Here is a 22,751-nt window from a genome sequence, read left to right as displayed (position 1 = left end):
CTAAATGTTAGTATCCTTTTGTAGAGAAAGTTATGGAAAATGGCCAAATCGTGATTTGTGACATTGCCCCCACTTGTTTCTACTAGTTTTAAACACTGTCTTTTTGGACCTAGATTTTAAAAAATATTGATGGTATAACCATAATAAACTATGAAATATATTTTACAAAATATTAATATTTCCAGGTTAATCCAAGCATCAAACAAAACTCTCCGAGATTAAGTGTTCTATCAGGTGAAAAGCCATTTCCTTTCCTTATGCTACCTCATTCCCTCTTCCAAGAGTCGCCTTCCCTCCCACACCTTGTTTGCTATTTCCAGGGGCTAAGTTCAACTGATGGTTCACAGGTCCTTTCCACACATGTCTGAAACTAGCAGTATGCTGAAAACCCTTTCCTCCCTCACGACTCCGCTACAAATGGTATCTATTATTTCTAGTTATCAGTTAATGTGGATAAAGAGTTATAGAATTTTATAGGTCAGAAAGGCCTTTAGGTAGAGGTTAAGACTATAATAAACAACTGTCTCATAATTAACAAAATATTTCAAACACCACTGTTATGAACAAAGTTAACTAAGAAAGTTATATATGAGATAAGTGCCTTGTGCTACACAAAATCATATTTTTATAATGGCTTTGACTTATGTATTTTCAATCATTCAAGTATAAGTGTTCCAGGTCATTTTGTTCCTAACAGCAGGACAAGTAAAGACTCTCACCCCACCAAAAAGATACTATTTCAACTAATATCAGGAAAATTACAGGGTTATTTTGATGCCTTTTACAGATAACTTTTTTCTTGTTCTTTAAAGAAAAAAAAGGACGCTTTTTAAAGTGAAAAAAAATATTTTCCTCAGAAGTTCATAAAAAGTTCGGGAGAAGCTTAAAAGGAATAAATTAAATGTATGCAATATTTTTCAAATCAACTATTGGCACACCCAAATAAAATTAGCTGGGCTACTTACTGTATTAAATAAGTATTAAAAACAATTAGAAATACGTTGTGAACAATAAAATACATGTTGAAAGTAATAGCGTATTTTCAAATTTAGAATTTTAAAATAATAATGTAAATTTATAGCTCACTTCTGAGATCTGAGGACCGAAATTACACAATTATATGCAAAAGTGTAGTTACCTTTCACTGAGATGATGAAAACTGCTGCTTTCATCTTGGTGTTCATCTTCAAAACTTAAATTAGACCAGCTACCAGTGCTGTCATCACCAATACTGAGGTTCATCTGCTGGCTACCGACAGACTCGGCTGACTGAAAGTCTTCTATTTCTTTTGAACTAAAAAGAAGAAAAAAAGAAAAAAAAATCAAATTTGAAAGCATCCCAGATACTGAACTTACAAGACTATCAATTTGATGATAAAGATGATAAAAACAAGAAATGGTATTCAGAGTCAGACCAGTGGCTCGTGTAATCCTTTATTTGAGTCTGCCAATAAAGAGACTGTAGGATAGAGTATTAATTTCAAAGATAACTGAGGTACCCACCAACAGCCATAACTTAGTTAATCTCCAGTGGATCTATCCCTAGGGCATTATTTCTCTAAATTCTATTTAAAGCAGTTCATTTTTCAACTGAGATACTACGGGGAGTACAAGTTCCTAAGTTTATCATCTACTTTGTAAAACAGTACTTTTATTTATATTAAAGGAGTCTCTTTCTGGCTTTAAGAACAAAAATGTAGTTCAAGAAATTCTAGTATTGTCAATCAAACCTGTATTCAAACTAATCAAATCTCTCCAAGATTTTGAGCACAGATCATATATGACCCCTTTCATTTTTCTCAATAAGAGGCATTTATACTTTTATTCCATCACCACAAGAAAGTCCATTCACTGCTCAACTATTTTAATTGCCCCACTTTATGCCCCATTTTATGTTCAACAAAGTAGTCCAAAGTGATGTTTTCATAAAAAGAAAAAATGTCAGTCTTCTGATCAAAACCTTCCAATGGCTTCCCACCAATCCAAATAAGAGCCCAAATCCTTAAAACATACTGCCTGTCCCCTCTTATAACATCCATCTGAACTCCTACTGTTCTCCCTGGTCCACTCCTCCCACTTCAGCAACACAAGCCTCTCTGTTGTTTCCCAAACATGCACACTCCCACCCCTATGCCTGGAAATCTGTTCTCCGTGACTCCCACATGACTTATTCTCACTTCGCCTTTGGTTTTTGGCTCAAATATTACTTTGCCAGTATTGCTTCCCCTGCTACCTATTCAAAACTGTAAACCAGCCCTAACGGCCACCGCCACTGTCACCACCGGCACTCTCTAATCCCTAACTCCCTAACTTGCTTTATTTTTCCCCCAAAGCACTTATCACTATGTGTCATACTATATATTTTACTTACCTATTGTCTTATTCCACTATAACATAAGCGCCAAGAGAATGCAGATTTTTGCCTATTTTACTTACTTCTGTATCACAATGCTATCCCCAGAATAGCCCCTGAATTGCCCCCCATTTTTTCAGCTATTCTAATTTTGTAAGATACAGAATGATACTGAGCATTTCAAGCATAGGCACATTATAGTTCTGAACCATAATAGATTACTACTTTGGTTTTTTTGAATACTGTTCCTAATATGTGCCACATTCTCATGGTTTTTGGCTGAAATGACCCAAAGGATGAGATCCAGAGAAGAGTTTTTAATGACCATGAGGTTATACTGGCTCGGAATGATAGCTCAGAATATAATCGTTTTGTTGGCTAAAAATGCACTACCAGCCAGGCACGTGGCTCATGCTTGTAAACTCAGCACTTTGGGAAGCTAGGGTGGGATGACTGCTTGAGCTCAGGAGTTCAAGATCAGCCTGAGCAACATAGTGAGATCTCATCTCTACAAACAACGAAACAACAAACAAAAATAAATAAAAATGTACTATCACATAATTTCTCATTGCATTCACACGCCACTTCTCTGTTCATTATAGTTTGTGAAATATTTATGGTCATGTTCATGAATCAAACAAAAAAGGGACATCAAGTGAAAAAGCCCAAATAATACCCCTAAAGAATAATCCATCTGAATGAATCTCTTTTCAAGCTTGAAAGACAAATTTAACTTTAGAAATAAAAAATGTTAAACAGTAAACTCTACACACTAGAGTCAACTTCCCTTAGTCAGTACTTACAGAACCCTAGCACAATTATTAAAAAGAGAAGCAGGAAAAGAATTATTCCAGCCTTAATAAAAAGCTGAAAGTGGGCAGCACTAGCTTACAAGGAAGAACTTTAGGAGCCTATCTACTCACCCAACTCTAAGAAGGAAAAGTGGAAATTACTGAGAAAACCAATGAGAAAGGCATTTGCTAGCCCCTGAGAGTGATGTCTGAAAAACTTCAGAGGACAGTCTCTTTTCCTCCCGGGAGGCTGGGAGGAAAGGGGGATGGGGCCATAGGGCAGACAGGACTGGACTGAGAAGTAAAAAGTAAAATAGCCTGAAGCAACCTGTAAGAGGAAAATTATTTCAATTGTTAAAAGGCCTTATTACCTATTCATGAGAATATTTATTAACCATTTATTATGTTTATCATCATACTAGGAACTGGTATGTAGTGAACAAGAAAATGTGGATCTAGGACAGAGGTTCACAACTGTTTTCTATAAGGGGCATGATATGGTTTGGCTCTGTGTCCCCACGCAAATCGCATCTCAAATTGTAACCCCCAGAGAGGGACCTGGTGGGAGGTGATTGGATCAGGAGGGCAGCCTCCTCCATGCTGTTGTCATGACCGTGAGGGAATTCTCATGAGAGCTGATGGTTTTAAGTGTCTGGCAGCTCCCCCCTCTCTCTCCTGCTGCCTTGTGAAGAAGGTACTTGCTTCCCCTTTGCCTTGTGCCATGACTGTAAGTCTCCCGAGGTTTTCCCAGTCATGCAGAACTATGTGTCAATTAAACCTCCTTTGTTTATAAATTACTCAGTCCCAGGGAGTATCTTTATAGCAGTGTGAAAATGAACTAATACAGGTCAGATAGGAAGTACATAGGTACTGCTGGTCATACAGCCTCTGTCCCAACTACTCAACTCTGCCATTATAGCACAAAGGCAGCCACAGAAATATGTAATTGAATGAGCATGGTTGTGTCCCAATAAAACTTTATTTATAAATACTGAAATTTGAATTTCATATAATTTCCATGTCACAAAATATCATTTGATTTTTTTTCAACCATTAAAAAAAAAAAACATGAAATCTGTTCGTAGCTTGCAATCCATACAAAAACCACCAGTAGGCCACATTTGGCCCACAGACTGTAGTTTGCCAACCCCTGGTCTAGTAGAAAGAAGGCTGCCTGATTAGGGCAAATAGAGACCTCTCCTAATTCACCAGAAACCTACAGCATCTCTCATCTCAAGTAGATGCTATGAAGCAACTGGATTCAAGAATCCTGGTCAAGCTGGATCTCCCTATTTTAAGATGGATAAGAAAAGAGGCAGACCATGTCATGGCTTTGACAGAAGCTACTCAAAAATCTAGAATATCATGTGACTCAATTAAATTCCACCTCAACTTAAAGCATTTTCTCTTTCCAGCAGGACTTACAAATATCATCCTATCAACTAATAACACAAGTTGGTCCTGATATCTTCTCAGGGACAAAGAAGGTTTAAAGTGAAAAACTCTAAGTTGTTATTAAAGAATCACTGAGCATGGCTGGGTACAGTGGCTCACGCCTGTGATCCCAGCACTTTGGGAAGCTGAAGTGGGCAGATCACCTGAGGTCAGGAGTTCGAGACCAGCCTGGCCAACTTGGTGAAACCCTATCTCTACTAAAAATATAAAAATGAGCTGGGCGTGGTGGTGGTGGGTGACTGTAATCTCAGCTACTAGGGAGGCTGAGGCACAAGAATCGCTTGAACCTGGGAGGCAAAGGTTGCAGTAAGCTGAGATTGTGCCACTACACTACAGCCTGGGCAACCAGTGTGAGACTCCATCTCAAAAAAAAAAAAAAAAAAAAAAAAAAGAATCACTAAGCACAAGAGATAACTACTGAAAACAGGACACTGTAGGACTACGAGAAAGAACTGTCCCCTTAGATTGTGAACTAATCAAGAGAAATGGTGTAAGTATGTAAAGAATTTTCGCTTTCTTCCTCAGAGCAGTTTGATTAAACCATGGTCTTTATAAGAAAACTTACCCTTGTGAATGAAGAAAGGTATACAAAAATTTAGTCTCAGAATAGTAAATTAATATGGTAATATTCTACATTTACTATAGGATAGTCCCCCCTTATCCCTGGGGGATATGATCTAAGACACCCAGTGGACGTCTGAAACTGCAGATAGCATCAAGCCCTGTACATACCAGGTTTGTGGATCTGATAACTGAGATACCTTCTAAGTGACTAACAGGTGAACAGCACATGCAGTGTGGATAAACTGGACAAAGGGGTCATTCACATCCCGAGACGGTGTGAGATTTCATCATGCTACTCAGAACATGCAACTTAAAACTTATGAATCGTTCATTTCTGGAATTTTCCATTTAATATTTTCAGATTGAGGAAAGCAAAATTGAGAATAAGGGGGGACTACTATATAAAATTCTCTAGCTATTTATTTAATTCAACTTTACCTACTTCATAGCTCTATGAACTTAGATAAGGTGATTATTTTCTCCAACTCTCATTTTCCAGCTCTGTAAATGGATAACACCTTCCCTCAAAAGGGATCAGGGGACCAAAATATATAAAAGTCATGTGTAGGATGTGAAACAATACATAAATGCAATAGGGAAAATTTTTGTTTATGTAGGGTTAAAAATAATCATTCCTTTATGAGCAGGACCTAAGACATATAGGATCACATTTAACTTTTTCATTTATCATTAACAACCAAAGGAAATGTGAAACTTACCTGTTAACAACATGCCCAACATTTGTGACAGCTGCTGTCATGATTTCTGTGGCAAGGCTTTCAGCAAAGCTGGCACCCTCCTGTCCGATCCCACTGTCGGCTGCCAGGCTGACACTGCTCACCTCTTGCTCAGCTTTTTCAATGGCTTCAGCAACTATCTTCTCAGCAAGCACTGCCTTCTTATCAAGATTTACATGAATCTGAGGGACATTGAGATGAAAAATCCTAGATTTCTGATAGTGGCTGCTAAATTTTGGATTAGAAGCTGGCTTACTACTGGCGAGAGAACCCTGTCTGAAAAAGTTCTGAGATGAATTTCCAGTGCAATTGTGGAGTTCTTTAAGGTCACAATATCTGCAAGCTTGACCTGTAAGAGGTGACAACTTTTCTGCATAAGTGACCCTGTCTGCTGATTTTGTGGTCTCAGACACTCGTAACACTGTAGATCCTAGAGTTAGCTCTAGAGTGTCATCCACTACTTTTTTGGCATACTCTTCTACAGCTTGAACAATATTGTCTCCACAACCATATCCATTTAAACTGCCAGTGCTGTGGTAAAATCTGTGACTTTGCGAGGAAGGCTGAAGAGACTTAGGCAATTCTGGTTTAACATGACACTCTTTATCTCCTTCACATCCGGATGTTTCGAACAAGCAAGAATCTGTTGAGGATTTTGGTAGGCCAACTAGAGAGGCTGTCAGCTCTTCTTTAGCATCTTTTGTTATGCTGTGAACGAAAGAGGCTGAAAAACTATACAGTTCAGAGCACTCATTTCTACATGGATCCAGGGTCCTTTCGCAAGTTTGATTTTTACAAAAGTAATCTTCATTTCTTTTACTTTGTCTTTTTTTGTCTGCTTCTTGGTGGTGCTCTTTATTTGAAAACATTAACAGTTCGTTTGTTTTCACTTGTGAACTTGGCACAGGGAACATTCTTGAATTGCACTGCACTTTGGTTGTCTTAGCTGCTTCCTGTAATCCTGATTTAACAGATCGGTAGGCAAGTCTATTGGCATACTGATCCATTATCAACTCAATATTACCACCTTCTTGTTTTAGTATCTGAATAATGTGACCTGCATATTCGTCTGTCACACTTTCACAGCTGGGATACTTATACGTCAGACCTGACATACAAGAACTTGGTGGTAATGAAAGAATAAACGGATCCACTTCTCTTGGGTGCGCTACAGCCTCTATATCCAACTTCTCTTCTACTTTATAATCTTGGTCACCATCAGCATAACATCTGTTCTTCTTTTGCTTGAAAAGCATACAACTTCGAACTTTTGCTATTTTCTCAGCTTCTGTAATGACTTCTGCTGCCAGATCACCTGCAAAACTGCACAATGTTTTCAAATTTTCATCTGAGGGGTTTAAGAAAGTAGGTGACACACTTCTTTGACTTTGCACATTTAAGCAAGGGCTTTTAACCTTGGGTTCTTGAATTATTTTATTATCTAAATGGGAAGCTGCCATTTCAGTTGCAAGAGAAAGGATGTGTGTAGCTAATGCTTCTGCAAACTGAACCTTCTTCCCTGAGTGCTCTGACTTCACATCCACTTCAGGGAGCTCTCCATTTTCACTACTCTCAACTTCTTCAGAAAGAGATCGCATGAGTTTCAACATGAACTCTTCTTTTTCTATAGTATTTTGTTCATTCTCAGACAAACTACCAACAGATGAGTTGTGTGGAGTAGAAGGTGGTGTAGCAGGTGCAAACTCTTTGGCTAATTCTCCTTTGAGCTTTTTTGTTAATTTCTTGATATCCCATTCAGAACTAGCCTGGGATGGTACTAGAGGAGTTGATGGAGGAGTATCAGGTATTACATTTCCGTCTCTGACTTTCTGTTTATCTTCCACGTGCAAACCATCTACACAGGTAAGTGCTGTAGATGAGAAAGTATGTGAATGAGGAAAGGGGTTTTCCTGTCCAAAAGACAAAGACTCAAGTGATGTATTATTCAAGTTATGCTTTTTCAGTGGTTGATCCTTAGCAGGTTCCTTCAAGTCAGATTTCTGACCTGTCACAGCTGGACAAGATGGTAGTGTCTCTAGGGAGGATCCATGAACCATAGAAACTTTACATTCTGGAACACAATCCTTTCCAGCTGAAAGTGAGCAGTGAGAGCCAGGAAATTTGGGAGACTTTTCTGGTGTCAACTGTGATTCTTCTCCAGAAACAGGCAAGCTTTCCTTGTATACTGCATTTTTATCTATATTTGGGATCATTGATTTGCTCTTATCTATGGAATGTTTAATAATAGATTTAGATAACTGGTCAGCAAACATGTCCTTATTGCTACTAGCTTCACTGCATTGCAGCACTGCCTGACCACAGTGGGAAAAGGGAGGGGTTTTCCCCTTTATTGATTTAGTTAAATAATCTGTACATTCATCAACCATTTTTGTAACTTCCAATGATGTCATTGACTCTAAAGTTTCATTTACTATCGTATGCACCATTGCTGCAGAAAAGTTGCTAATAATTGCAGGATCACTTGGTAATTTTGAGGAACTCTGCATTTCAAGATCATTAGTTGGTTTAAAATCATTCTCGTTACCTGGATTGTGTTCTGAAGGTAAACAAATATTTCTGAGACAAGCTGCTTTTTCTTCTCTGTTTTTTGTGGCAATATGCACTTGGGTAGAATCACCACTTGAATTACTATCATCAGATGACAGATGAGCCTTTGCCTGACATGCAGTAGATGAAATATGATATGGGAGAAGGACACTTCCTGCCAAGGGCACTGGTATAGAAGTAACAATTCCAGAAGTACAAAACAAGGCCTGCTGCACTGTGTATTCCTTTTTATATTCCTGCACTGGTTTTGTCACCATAATTGCTTGATTGTGAAAAGAAGGGGAAAACGTGACAGCCTGTGTTGATGGCACTACACTTTCTGCACTCACATACTTGATATTATCCGTAGAGACACTAACTGCTGCCTTTGTTGTAAAGGTCACATCAACTTGTGATAGCTCAATGAACGCTTCCTGTATTACAGATTCAGACAAATCTTTTGCATATGACTTCACTACTTCATCCTCAAAGTGAAATGACCCACACCGTGGAGATGCAGGCGTTTGAGGATACGAAAACTGACACACTTCCATGATGCCTTCAAAAACAAGCTCTTCAGCAAGATCTGCAGCAAATCTAGCAACTGTGTTTGTGAATATCTGCTTCTTTACATACTGTAAATCTTTTAAGGCATTTGATAAAGCTTCACTCACCAAAAAGTTAGCCAGGCCACTAATGGCACGTTCTTTTAGTGAAAATGCACGCTGCCTTCTCAGCTCATTAAATGCCATCTGAAAAACAGATGATGTCAATTTGATGGCTAAGTGGCACAACGCATTGGTACATGAAGAGACTCCTTTCTGTAAGTCTTTAAACGCACTGCCAAAACTTTTTTCCACAAGATCTGCTGCAAATTTTTGAATGCTATCTTTAATCATTAAGGATTTATTTTTAGATTTATTTTTTTGATCAAGGTTTCCATGCTTAAAAGTTACAGTTTTATTTTCTCCATGTTTAATACTGATAATATTTGATAGGGCATTAGTGTGCTGAGTACGAAGAACTGAGCCTAGTACTTCACATGATACGTTATTTGCATAATCTTCATAGGTGTAATAAGTAGAATCAAGATTTTCGTGAATCCTATCTCCACCAATATCTGTTTGGCAAAAACATTCAGCTGGAGTACAGCCTCCAAGAGGACTAAAAGCAGAGGATCGAATAGGACTAAATAAACCACTATCTTCCCCCGAGGCCTTCACTGGGCGAGGAGAATCCGGAGCATCACACAGGTTACCATATGGAGATTCCGGTTTACGAGGAGTTGGCTTTCTAACATTAGCTGGGAGAGCTGGATGATCAAACTTGAATTTTTGAGGATTCATACATGATTTTCCATGTTTGTGCCCTTTCTTCTGTGATGACTTCCCTATGACAGGATCTTTATTAAACAGGTAAGTCTCTAAAGTTTGTTCTAGTTCATCAAACTGATCAAAACTATCAAAAAATTCACTTACTTCTGAGTCTGAATCCTCTATATCATCTTTCATCACAGGAATTTTAGGCAGCTCAAGTTTTGCTTTTAAGCTTTTTTGATATCCCTCTTCATCCAAGAAAATAACAGGACTTGGACTTGAACATTCTGATTCAGATGAGTAGGCAGGAGAAGACGAACAAAATGTTTTCTGTAAATCACTATCTTTATCTGAAGCATTAGATGACCTATAGAAACTCCTTTGGGTCCAAGGCTCTGAAATGGATGTTGTGACTGAAGTTTTCACAGAAGGTAGTTCTTTAGGTCCCAGGACATTCACTGAGGAAGTTGAGGGTTTAGCCAATGACTTCTGCTGTCCAGAGCTAATGAGAATCTTTAAATCATGGGTTTCTAAATGATGACCAGTAACTGTTTGGGAAGCAGCATCACACTGGTTCCTTAGCGCAGTAATGTTCATTCCTATAGGAAAAGAATGAAGTGGTGCCATTATTCTTGAAAAAACTTTTTGGAAATTAATTTATATCCATGGAATAAACTGACTTTAAACATATAATATTTATGTGTTTCTAAACTATGTTGTTTAACAGAAAGATTCACCCAAGTAACATTTGAAAGTAAATATACTTTTTGTAAAATAATTTCAGTTTACTCTATGTCTAGGGATACCTGGTCTATGGGATGTTCTGCATGCTGTCACGCATGTTAGAAAAATTACTGTGGAGACTCTCCCAGCTAACTCTTCCAAAATTTGAACCTAGGAATGTTCCAGACATTTGATGTAATCACTGCGTGAACAGCACCAACTAAATAAAACCTGAAATAAGCAAAACTGAAAACCAGATTACAGTGAACTTAAAAATCATAAGGAATCTCCTCAGGTAATCAGAAAAAAAGTTAAAAGGTTTAAATTGAATCAAATCTCAACATAAATTTCAATTGAACAAGTCTGCCTTAAAATTTTCAGAACTGAAAAATTTTAATTCCCTATTTTAGGAAAAAGTCTAATGAAAAACAAACCATCATTATACGGCTTTGAAGTCTCTTCCTCTTCTAAGTGCTCAAAAGCAGTGACAAAGTCATCCTCTATGGATGACACAGACTGGTTAGTATCATCATCATCTTCATCAGTGGTCTCAAGTTGGTGCTTCTGATGCAAGAATGTGTCCAAGGTGTACCTTATACCAGTAGCATATTTACTTAGGAGACTAAAGATAAAATCAATCCTAAGTTTTGGTGATGTAGGTGACACTCTCATGACACAAAGCATTCCAGAAGGATGACTCTTGGGAAAGATAAAAGATAATAAAAACAATTTTAATTTCAAATACAAAACATCATGAAGTAAAGCATAGATATAAGACAATCTCAGAGGAAAAACAAACAAGAAATTCATGCATCCTGAAAAGCTCCTTGGTTTTATATTTATTTCTTTATTCTTTTTCTACATTTTTCACTTTCCAGTCTTTTCTCCCATCTTCTTTTATCCAGGTATTCAAATTCTACCTAGTCTCCTGAAATGTTATAAAACTTACTATCTATCCATTCCTTTGAGCAATTCTGTTTTCCTGTATTACTGTACATTCCTGTGATTCTCCTGAATCATTCACCTGTCTCACTAACTGTATTATAAACTGTGTGGGGGCAGCAACCAAGTTCTATTTTCTTTTATTTTCAATCCCATTTTCCTGTAGTTTCAAGTATGATGCCATCTTCCTTCCTATCACAATTTTTAAAAGTCCACTCCTTTTATTTAAATTTCCCTAGTATTACAATTTACAATGTTTATAGCTTTAAAAATACAAGTCACCAGCTTTTCCCCCTCATACTATTTTTTCAAGTAAATACTGATGAAATGATTTATTCAAAAAAACTAGAAATCAAATATAATAGCTTATCACCTCTTATAACCTAGCCAATAAAGCAAAGTAAATATGAATAAAGAACATAATTAAGGAAATGAGGCAAGCAGTTCTAGTTTTATTGGCAGACCTTATAAAGAACACAGCAGTTTTTTTAAAACGAAAGCAAGTAATCCAAATTTTAAACTTTCTGGTTCAATTGTATATGTCTTACCTCTTAGAATGCAAAGCATTTTCTCTGATGCATTATCAACAAAATCATACTTGGTAAAGAACTAAATGCTGAATATTATAAAACTAACCACCTATAAGAAATGGTAACATTTTTATTTATAAAGAACACATCAGATGTCCACTTTACATAGAATTTTTTAAACCAGAAAATGAACTTAAGTACATTCTCTAAAACATATAGCATAACATGTGTATAAATTTGAAATTGGCCATAATAGGGAAAAGTCACTATAGCTTATACAAAGGTATAAGTAATTCAAGAAATCCGAAAATAATAAATTTTCAGAAAAAAATAGCATGTACTTGCATACCATCTACGGAACTTCACAGTTGCAAAATATAAGATATGATCAAAATTACTGTATCCTTCGGGGATGTCAATGCTTCATGAGTTAGATTTCTTATGAATCATATTTTCTGGAGACACCATTTAAAAAAAATAAATGTCATCCAAGCATTTAAAAGTTTAATCATCTTTATCAAATATAGTAAAATTTGCCCTAAAAATCTCATTAGAAATTATCTACAAAAGTTACCTGATTTAGAGGATCACTGCTTATATCTGATGGTTTATTTATATTCTTCATACAAATAATTTCATTTTCATTTAGACTGCAGAAGTGGAGTGAATTCAGAAGATCTGGAAGTTCCAAAGAAACTGCAGCTAAATCCTAATTTAAAATAATAACAATAAGTAACACTGTACAGTTGTTAAGGTTCCTATAAGGTGGACCCTATCCAAAAATTGTAAGGTCTACTGGCTAGGAAATTTCCTGGTTCATAACAGTTAACATCTATAGTTTATCATTCACAGATAATTTTTCAAAAATTCAAAAATAAAATATACTAAAATTATTATTATTATTATTTTTTTTTTTTTGAGACAGAGTCTCGCTCTGTTTCCCAGGCTGGAGTGCAGTGGCGTGATCTCGGCTCACTGCAACCTCCACCTCCCAGGTTCACGCCATTCTCCTGCCTCAGCCTCCCGAGTAGCTGGGACTACAGGCGCCTGCCACCACACCCGGCTAATTTTTTGTATTTTTAGTAGAGATGGGGTTTCACTGTGTTAACCAGGATGGTCTCGATCTCCTGACCTCGTGATCCGCCCACCTCAGCCTCCCAAAGTGCTGGGATTACAGGCGTGAGCCATCGCACCCGGCCAAAACATACTAAAATTATTAAATACTGGCTATCCCTGTAGCCTTTAAAATGTATTGATATCAAGCTATAAAAAATTTTACAGGGTACCTAACACATCCATGGCAATTAAGCATTTAATGGTTTTTAGTAATGTCAACGTATAGGTCTTACTTAACTTTATGAAATTTTTTTCATACAAAATTTTTGGCTAGAGAATGTACATCCTAAAAACTTGTTTTTAACCCTGTACAATATAATCCGTTTTTCTGTCTCTCCTCTCCAAGGTATTGTATTAGACTTTAACTGATAATTTTAATGAAGATTAAAGGAAAAGAAAATTGCTTTTATTTCTTCTTCCTGTTTGCCCTTTATACACAAATATTTTACCCAGCTAAAGAATTATTAAAGTCTTTGACCCTTTGTAAAGTACTTTCCTTTATAAACATGGTTATATCAATAACTCTTACAGGAGGAGAACATTAAAGAAATATCTTGGAATATTTCTCTTTCCAGCTATATATGTTCTCAGGAATATATCCTCTCTTGTTCCTTCTGTCCAAATTATTTCCTTCAAGCAAGGCCACAATCAAAACATACAGCAGAGTTTTTGTCCATAATCACCTGATATGCATTATTCAGAAAGAACTAAAAAATGTTGTTTCCTCCTCTAGGAGGAGACACTTTATTGCCACAAAAGGAAATACGTAGAAATCACAAATTTTTAAGCAGCAGCATGAGGGAAAAAGAAAAGCATGCCTATCACATCTACAGGAACTTCAACCACTGTTTATGTAACTGTGAAGCTTTCCTTTGCTGATCCCAATCTCAAACATCAGTCCCTCTGTTAATAACTGCCTAAATCAAACAGGCTACAGTTTTGCATTGGCTAATTTTTACAAACCTTGCCTTTTAAATTTAACTCAATCTTAATGAAAATGTTTACTATTAAGGTCAAAATTATGAAAGCCATCAAAATAAACAAACAAGTCATACATTCTATATTATACACAGAATGGAGAAGTCAACCTGCAGTTTGCAACCTTCTCAGATAAATGACTTTTGTGGTCAAACCTAAAGCTGATTTCCATGACAAGAATACTCAGTAAAAATGCTAAAATTGACCATACCTGTACATGAGTGGCATCTGTCTCTTCATTAAAACCCAGAAATGTGACCTGAGTAAAGAACAAATAAACCTCCATTAATTTGAATTTTTAAATCTTTCAGACTGGTGACAGAGCTGAGAAACAGGAAAAAACCGACAAAGCATTAAAATGTTGTCTGCCTTGAAAAGGATTTTTTTCAAAGATGACCCAAAAATATTTTTCACCAAAGATTGGGCTCCAAAATGCAGTTCTTGAACCTCATCCGTATCTCCCTCAGTAGCAAGTTCAATCAATTCTCACCCCAAAACATATTTCAAATACATCCACTTCTCTCCATTCCCTGGCCACCCTTCTCACCTACATTAGTACAATCCTCTCCTACCTGGTCCTATTACCAAGCCACTTCCCTATCCAAACTCTTCCATGCTTCCTGGGGCAAAATCCTAAGTGGGGTTACCTAATGCCTTCAACCTTCTACCATTTTCACTTACACACGAGCCCCCTTTCTAGGTCTGGAACACGCCCTGTACATTCCTAAGGACTTCATGGTTGTGCCCTCAATCTGGATCTCTCTTCCTTGGATGATTACATGCCTGGCTTCTCCTCATTCTTCAAGTTTCGATGCAAGTGTCACCTCCTCAGAGAGGCCTTCCCTGGGTAGACCCCTGAGGCTACTTCTTCATTGACTCTATGATACCACCATTTATTTCCTTCAATATCCTGACATAGAGATTACTCTGCAGAAGTTTATATAAACAGACTTTCTAAAGAATATCTGATGCATGAAGAACTGTCACATTATTAAAAAAGGACAAGTCACAGAAAAATTACTTACAGCACGCATACAATTTCAACCTTATTTTTAAAAACATATGCATGGAAAATAATACTGGAAGGTAATACACCAGAGTATAAGCAGTGATTAACTCTGGATGATGGAGCTATTTTTTTCCCACTCTTTTCCCCTCTGCATTTTTTCCCTAAGTCATAAGATCAATGATAGTCATTTTCTTTGTTCTAATTTGAGTATTTCTTATTTTTCTACAAAGAATACATACTGGCCAGGTGCAGTGGCTCATGTCTGTAATCCCAGCACTTTGGGAGGCTGAGGTGGATGGATCACTTGAGGTCAGGAGTTCAAGACCAGCCTGGCCAACATGGTGAAACCTCGTTTCCACTAAAAATACAAAAAATTAGCCAGGCATGGTGGTGCATGCCTATAGTCCCAGCTAATCGGGAGGCTGAGACAGGAGAATCACTTGAACCCTGGAGGTGGAGGTTGCAATGAGCCAAAATCACGCCACTGCACTCCAACCTGGGCAACAGAGCAAGACTATGTCTCAAAAAAAGAAAAGAAAAAAAACATACTACTTTTAGAACCTGAAAAAGTGTTATTTTTTACATTTATACTCTCTATGTATTTGGCATTACAGTAAGACATTTTTTCCATTTGAAGACAGTGTAGTACACTGTCCACTAAGCAACTGCTGTGGCTAAAAAATATACAATACTTAAATGACAGCAATATTAATAATCAATTCTCAAGAATGTGGGGAAAATAGTATAGTCAGAATACACAGCAACACAATATACTTTCGATCTATTTCTGATGATTCAGAAGCAAGTCAGAATCTTAAATTACTCTGAGATCTTTATTCTGATTAATTATGGCTCTTACTTCACGTAAGAGTTACGGTTAATTTCTAGGCATCTAGGTAAACTGTTAACCTCTAGGAGCTTGTCTCCTTATCTATAAAACGTAAGGCAATATAACTTCCCTCTCATAGTTGTGAGGTTAACTAGATAATGTAGAGGAAAGTACCTAGCACATTACAGGCACTCAATAACAGATAGGCAAATAACTAATTGCCTTCCTTTATTTGAAAAGATACTCAGAGATTTGCACACCCTAAAGTGGGACAGAAATTCCACCTATTCTTTCAAGTTTCCTTTACTGAATACAAAACAGAAAATAAGCTAGCATAGGGTTTTGAAGATGCCAGGGGAGTTTTATATTTCCCACTGGTCTAGAAAGGCCTCACCAGGGAATGTGGGCTTGGAAAAGCAATGCGACCTATCTGAGCTAGAAAACTGCTGGAGAGCAGGACACAGGACATCATTTCATAGAAGATGAGCGTACGTATTAGGCCTGTTATGTTCTGTCACTGTTTATTTGGAAACAACCAACTAGATTAAGAGTGGCTTGGTTTTGCTAAAGTAAAATGAAAAAGGTTAGCAAAGAAAGTAATAGTGAAATTAAGCTGACACAAAAAGAAGAGGATGAGGCAGCAGAACACTACAGGCCTAAAACATATGCTCATCTTCCTATGAAATGACATCAAATAGAGAATTTCTCAAGGAGTATTAAAGAAAATCATCCACCTAAAACAGAATACATACAGTCCCCAACTTATGATGGTTGGACTTGTGATTTTTCAGCTTTACAATGGATTTATAAGGTCTTAAATGCATTTTCAACTTAGAATATTTTTGATGAACAGTGGATTTATCAGGATGTAACTCGATCATAAGTCCAGGAGCATCTATCCGTAACCACGATTTTATTAGAACCCTCATTTCAAAATAAAATGTTTTAACTTCAAATATTCATCAGTTGTGAGCTGCAATGACCTAATATATCTCATATTTGGTAACAAATGTGATGATGAAGTATGGATATATTATAGAAAAGGATCTTACTCCTTTTATAGCAATAAATTCAAACAAAGATTTGAAACACTGTAGCAGAGAAATAGGCGAGCAAGGTATATTATCTTATCAAGTAATAGAGTGAATGTCTTAATTTCAAATATAAATTTATCACTACTTTTTCATTTTTAATCAAAGCACTGAATTTAAACAGTCAAGAAAATACCCCAAAAAATCAACATAAGAAACATGCATTTGTTTTATATTTCAGAGTAGAAAAATTCATATTAAAGTACCAGTTACTGAATATAGTAGGCATCATCTAATACAATGTTATACATCCAATTAGTACTTTGCATAGAATTAAATGTGCTCGTTTGTTTGAATTCATTGTCAATTAATAAAATTATTTTAGCCAGTATTTAAAATAGGTACTTCTTTTTTTTTCCCCCTTTCCCACCCATATAACAGGTACTTCTGATACATATAACAACATATAGAGATTTTAGGCATTTTAAAAATAGATTAGAGTCCTACAGAGATGCATGAAAATACGCTGTGCATTATTCGGAAAGGGTTTAGAAAGTAATATGTTAAACCTCAGTTAAACTGGCATGTTCATCCTGCTGTAAACAGTCCTCTGCTGTTACACTGCATAGTTCCTTCTCACTCTGCAATAAAGACTTTACAGACTGGAACACATCTTCACTGAAGCTCTGCAGGGGAAAGAAAACAAAGATACTTTAAATTCATTTAATTCTAAGACAAGGGTAAGAGATCCTGGAGGTGTTTTAGATAGTCACTCATTCTCTAACTAATATTCACTGGCACCTTTTGATACTGGATGCAGAACTCAATTCCACTGAGAAGCTCCATTCAGCTGAAAAGGCAGAGTTTCACATGCCCAAAACACATACATATACTAGAGCCTGGGCATTCAACTCACTAGAAGATCACGTGAATCTCACACCAGGTTCACTTACTCTTACCTTACACTAAAACTTAACACACTGCACATCTGATTTCCAAGTCACTGGTAGAACAGAAGCAACAATTCATATGATTGAATGAGATGATGTGGGAGCTGTAGTAAGGTGCACAACAGTGATTACTCCCTTAACAACAGTGATTACTCCATTAACAAAGTTGGAGACAGAAAAATAAGATAATAACAACAAAATAAGGTTTTCCATGGATCTTAAGGAAGCTGTCTGATGAAAATGAGAAGCGATTCCAGATTTCAGGGTGAGATGTTTGTCACAAGTACAAGGAACAGAGGGAGGAAAAAGCTATATGAAGAAAATAATAAGTACTATAGTCAGGCATAAATAGGACACTTATTTCCTTTCCTTCTACCTTATGCCCCCTTCCACTGACTTGTCAATCTGCTCTTCTATCAGAAATGTCCTTACTTCCCAGTCGTCCCATGTAGAAATCCTACCCATCCCAAGACCTGTGAAGATTTTCCCATTGTTCAGCCCTAATAAATCTCTCTCAAAGTTCCTGCTGTATGTTGCGCATTAAAATCATTTAATCCACACCAAAACATATTATAATTATTGGCCGGGCACAGTGGCTCATGTGTGTAATCCCAGCACTTTGGGAAGCTGACGCGGGTGGATCACTTGAGGTCAGGAGTTCGAGACCAGCCTGGCCAACATAGTGAAAGCCGGTCTCTTCTAAAAATACACAAATTAGCCTGGCATGGTGCCACGTGCTTGTAAACCCAGCTACTCGGAAGGCTGAGGCAGGAGAAGTGCTTGAACCTGGGAGGCAGAGGTTGCAGTTAGGTGAGATTGCACCACTGCACTCCAGCCTGGGCGACAGAGATTACGTCTCAAAAACAAAAAGCATATTATAATTACTATACTCAGATTGTTTCCTACCCATTAAAACAAATTATGGAAGTCACAGACTGTGTTTCACTCACTTTGTTTCCCCATATTTCAGAACCTGACACTAGATGAACTGAAACAGCTGCTAATCTTAACAAATTAAAATAAATGGAAATCTTTAGTCTAAGAGAAGAGGTAAAAATATGTACTCAAAAAATTTATGATAAAAAGCTGTGCTGTTACATTTGAATCTGACCTGTCATTACAAATTCATAATTCTTTGAATACACGTACTACCTTTTTCCATTGAAAAGTCTTACAAACAATGACCTTCAGTAGCAATGAGCATACTCAGCACCCAGCTTTTGGTCTCTAAATATCTATCACCAATAAAAAGAACTAGAGTTCCCTGGGGAAATAGCTGGTTCCAGGTCTGAGGCTGAGAACGTATGAAGCGAGCCTGAAACATCTAACTGAGCCAGAATGCAAGGAAATGCTCAAAGACTAACAGGATCATTTCAAAAAAATACAGAAGCCAGCTTGAAAGAATTCCCACCGGCCAAATATGGGACAACTTCAAATCAAGAAGAATGAAAATGGTAATGAATTATGACTACTGTATTAAAAAAAATCTGTGAGTCCATTAAAAGAGAAAACGTCAGAGGAGCTCTTCTTTACCTAAAAATGCTGGCTAGTATAGACAGAATGACAAATTTAGAAAACCCCATTTGTAAATTCCCAATGCAATTACTGATTTAGGAAAGGATTATCCACGTATCCTCAATCTACTGTATTAAAAGCTGGGGAAAAGGACACTCATACTGTCTCAGAGGATCACCTTATAGTTTATTAAGTGTATTAATCATAAAGAGATTATGTGCATTTATATTGCAGATATCTGGTGGTTATTATCTTAACCACCTAGTGAAGCCTAACATCAACAATATGGACTTCAGATCTGATAGACAGGAATGAACACATCATCACCTTTCAGATGTTCTGTTGAACCTAATTACGGGGAAAAACATATGAACCCAAATATGAAAAGATTCTACAACACAACTGGCCTAGACTCTTCGGAAGATTTGCTGCATGAAAAAAGAATTTAGACTATTGGAATGGTCTAGAATGGGGAAAACCCAAAACAATACCCAAATAGAGTGTGTGAACCTTGACTGCATCCTAGAAGAGAAGCAAGGAGAAAATTACAAGGCTACCTGAGACACAGGGAAATCTGTGTTTGGAATGCATGCTAGATGATGTTACTGAATTAACGATTTTCGAAGAGATGAAGTAAAATAATGTCTGCAGTCTACTCTCATACAATTGCAAAAGGGAAAGTGTGTGTGTGTGTGTGTGTGTGTGTGTGTGTGTGTGTGTACACAGAGAGAGAGAGGGTATGGCAAAATGTTAACCGAGGGTGAATCTGAGTGAAGAATGTATGAGGTGTTCATTCTACTAGGTTTTTTTTTACCAACTTTTCTGTGGGCTTGAAAATATTCAATATTTTAAATAATTTTGTTTTCCTTAACGAATGGGGATTTTCACACTAATTTAGAAACAGGAAATCAAAACAGGAAAAAATATGTGAAATCTGAACGTGAACTGTCAATATAAACTCGTGACACTGTAAGTGCAAAGGCAACTCTTAGTATCCAGACCTTGGTTTTTAAGTACTATTCAGGGTTCTTTAAAAAAAAAAAAAAAAAAAGCCAATTTCAGGTCTGAGGAAGGTAAAGTAGGTGAAATTGGGTCGTCCTGTACCAAAAGGATACGACCAGAAAGTGAAAAAGCAATCAAAGTTATGAGCCTGAGACAAAAGGATATAGGCACCTACTCGGAGGGGCTCTCAGGTATCAATTTTGGAACAATTTGAGCAACTTAAATAGATGAATGAATGAATGACTATAAAGAAATAAAAGGTTATAAAATATAGAACTGCAAAAATCCATGAGTTCAGAGCATTACAAACAAATTAGTGAATGAATGTGGGGAAATAAACTCACCTGCTACCATTGGTGCTAACTACGATGCCCTGTCATTAATCTGAAAACTGGTATTTAAAGGACATTTGACCTGCCTCTATAGGAGATATTACATAGTTCATCTAAGGTGAATGAGGGAAGCTTTTCTTTAAGAATACCAGCTAATAAACATGAAAGGAATGGTAGAATTAGGAAAATCACCATTTTGCAACTCCCATGAAATAATGAATTCAGGAAAGGGTAATCAAGGGATGCCAAAAACATTAGCTCAATATTTGTTGGGAAAAAAAGGATATTTGCACACAGCCAAGTATCATCATAGATTATCTGCTAACCAAAAAACAGAAAATGTACTTTTACAATGAACAATTCTAGCAGGGTTATCACCTTAGTCAACTGATCAATCACAGCATCACTGATCATGGGAAAACCTGAAATTCTGTCCTCACATTACCCTATAAAGTATTCTTGCCATAAATGCTTAATCTGCTCCAACTAAACCTTTAAACGTACCTTCTACTTTACACGAAATATACAACGGAGGGGATCAAATTAAATAGCAATATGAGAAAACAACCAGACAAATCCAGATGTGGAACATGGTACAAGAAAACTAGCGTGGCCTATTCAAGATGTCAGAATTGAATATAACGAGGAAAAAAAAAAAAGGAAAAATTCTTTCAAACCAAAAGAAATGCTAAGAGACTAAGAGACAAAGAGACAAAGAGTCTAAGAGACAAAGAGACTAAGAGGCTAGACTCGATCCAAACAGGGGCGGAGAGAACTATAAAAGATATTTTGGGTGTAACACAGGATATCTGAGTATGGCTGGGTATTAGATACACGGGAATTTATTTTTCTTGATGTGTTCATGGTATTAGTGTTATGTGGGAAGATGTTGTTATTCCTGGGAGAAGCATGCTGAAGTGTTCAGGGTGAAGAAACATTATGATCATAACTTGCAAATGGTTCTGCCTAAAAGTAAATACACACATACACAGACACAAAGCAAACAAGACAAATTATTAACTACTGTTGGATATGAGTGGTAGGTATGTGGGTTTGTGTGTGTATTATGCTTTTAACTTTCCCAATAAATATTTAATGTATCTCTATATTTAATGCAAATTAAAGTGAAATCTAAAGAATTCAAGTACATCTTTCAATTTCCACAGTAGCCAATAGGGAAGTGTCTGTCATTAAGATGAATCAAGATGTAGAAGGTGGTGTATGTGTGTGCATAACTGTTTACATAAACAGTATGCAATATTTGGATTCACACACTTTTATCTAAAAGGGATTCCAATAATTCAAGTTGAATTCAAATTAAATCTTTACTGAGTGCCTAATATGAACAATACGCTGAATAACAAAAGACACTAACCTGGTAATAATATGAAATTTCAGTTGCTGCCTAATCCCTGAATCTCTGGCAATGTATGGGATAAATATTCAAGTCAGGTACTATCATTCTTGAAGACCATGGTATCAGTTTGCTATTACATTTTGTATATATTATTAGTTATAATTATTAGTTTAAAGCCAGCAGTATAATCAATTTAAAGCTATGGGTCTAGCTGCTAATCTGAAAAAAGTATAATAAATACACTATAGTTTACAAAGAGTAAAAACAGAAAATAGTTTTTATTATACTTTTTTCAAATGAAAAAGTGGACCTATTAAATTTTAAGGTAATTTACCTCAAAACATATGGAGCATATTACTTAAAAATGTAATTGGCCGGATGCGATGGCTCACGCCTGTAATCCCAGCACTTTGGGAGGCTGAGGCAGGCAGGTGATGAGGTCAGGAGATCGAGACCATTCTGGCTATCACGGTGAAACCCTGTCTCTACTACAAATACAAAAAAAGTAGCCGGGCGTGGTGGCAGGTGCCTGTAGTCCCTGCTACTAGGGAGACTGAGGCAGGAGAATGGCGTGAACCCAGGAGTCGGAGCTTGCAGTTGGCCGAGACCGTGCCACTGCACTCCAGCCTGGGCAACAGAGCGAGACTCCGTCTCAAAACAAAGAAAAAAAAAAA

The 22,751-nt window shown here is 36.8% G+C and overlaps 1 protein-coding gene across 4 annotated transcripts in view; it reads right to left on the bottom strand.

Moving 5' to 3' along the window:
• The window catches only part of AKAP11 (A-kinase anchoring protein 11), a 52,056-nt gene that overhangs the window by 12,935 nt on the left and 16,370 nt on the right, over positions 1-22,751 (bottom strand). For all 4 annotated transcript variants that reach the window (XM_015120979.3, XM_077974413.1, XM_001091086.5 and 1 more), the window contains exons 3-8: positions 17,491-17,607; positions 14,264-14,311; positions 12,533-12,667; positions 10,921-11,185; positions 5,883-10,362; positions 1,139-1,294 (exon numbers count right to left, since the gene is read on the bottom strand). In XM_015120979.3, coding sequence (XP_014976465.3) covers positions 1,139-1,294; positions 5,883-10,362; positions 10,921-11,185; positions 12,533-12,667; positions 14,264-14,311; positions 17,491-17,607 — 5,201 coding nt within the window. The remainder of the gene's footprint in view (positions 1-1,138; positions 1,295-5,882; positions 10,363-10,920; positions 11,186-12,532; positions 12,668-14,263; positions 14,312-17,490; positions 17,608-22,751) is intronic.

The sequence above is a fragment of the Macaca mulatta genome, chromosome 17, assembly GCF_049350105.2.
Source record: "Macaca mulatta isolate MMU2019108-1 chromosome 17, T2T-MMU8v2.0, whole genome shotgun sequence".
Lineage (NCBI taxonomy): Eukaryota > Metazoa > Chordata > Mammalia > Primates > Cercopithecidae > Macaca > Macaca mulatta.
This window is presented reverse-complemented; position numbering and strand designations above follow the sequence as displayed.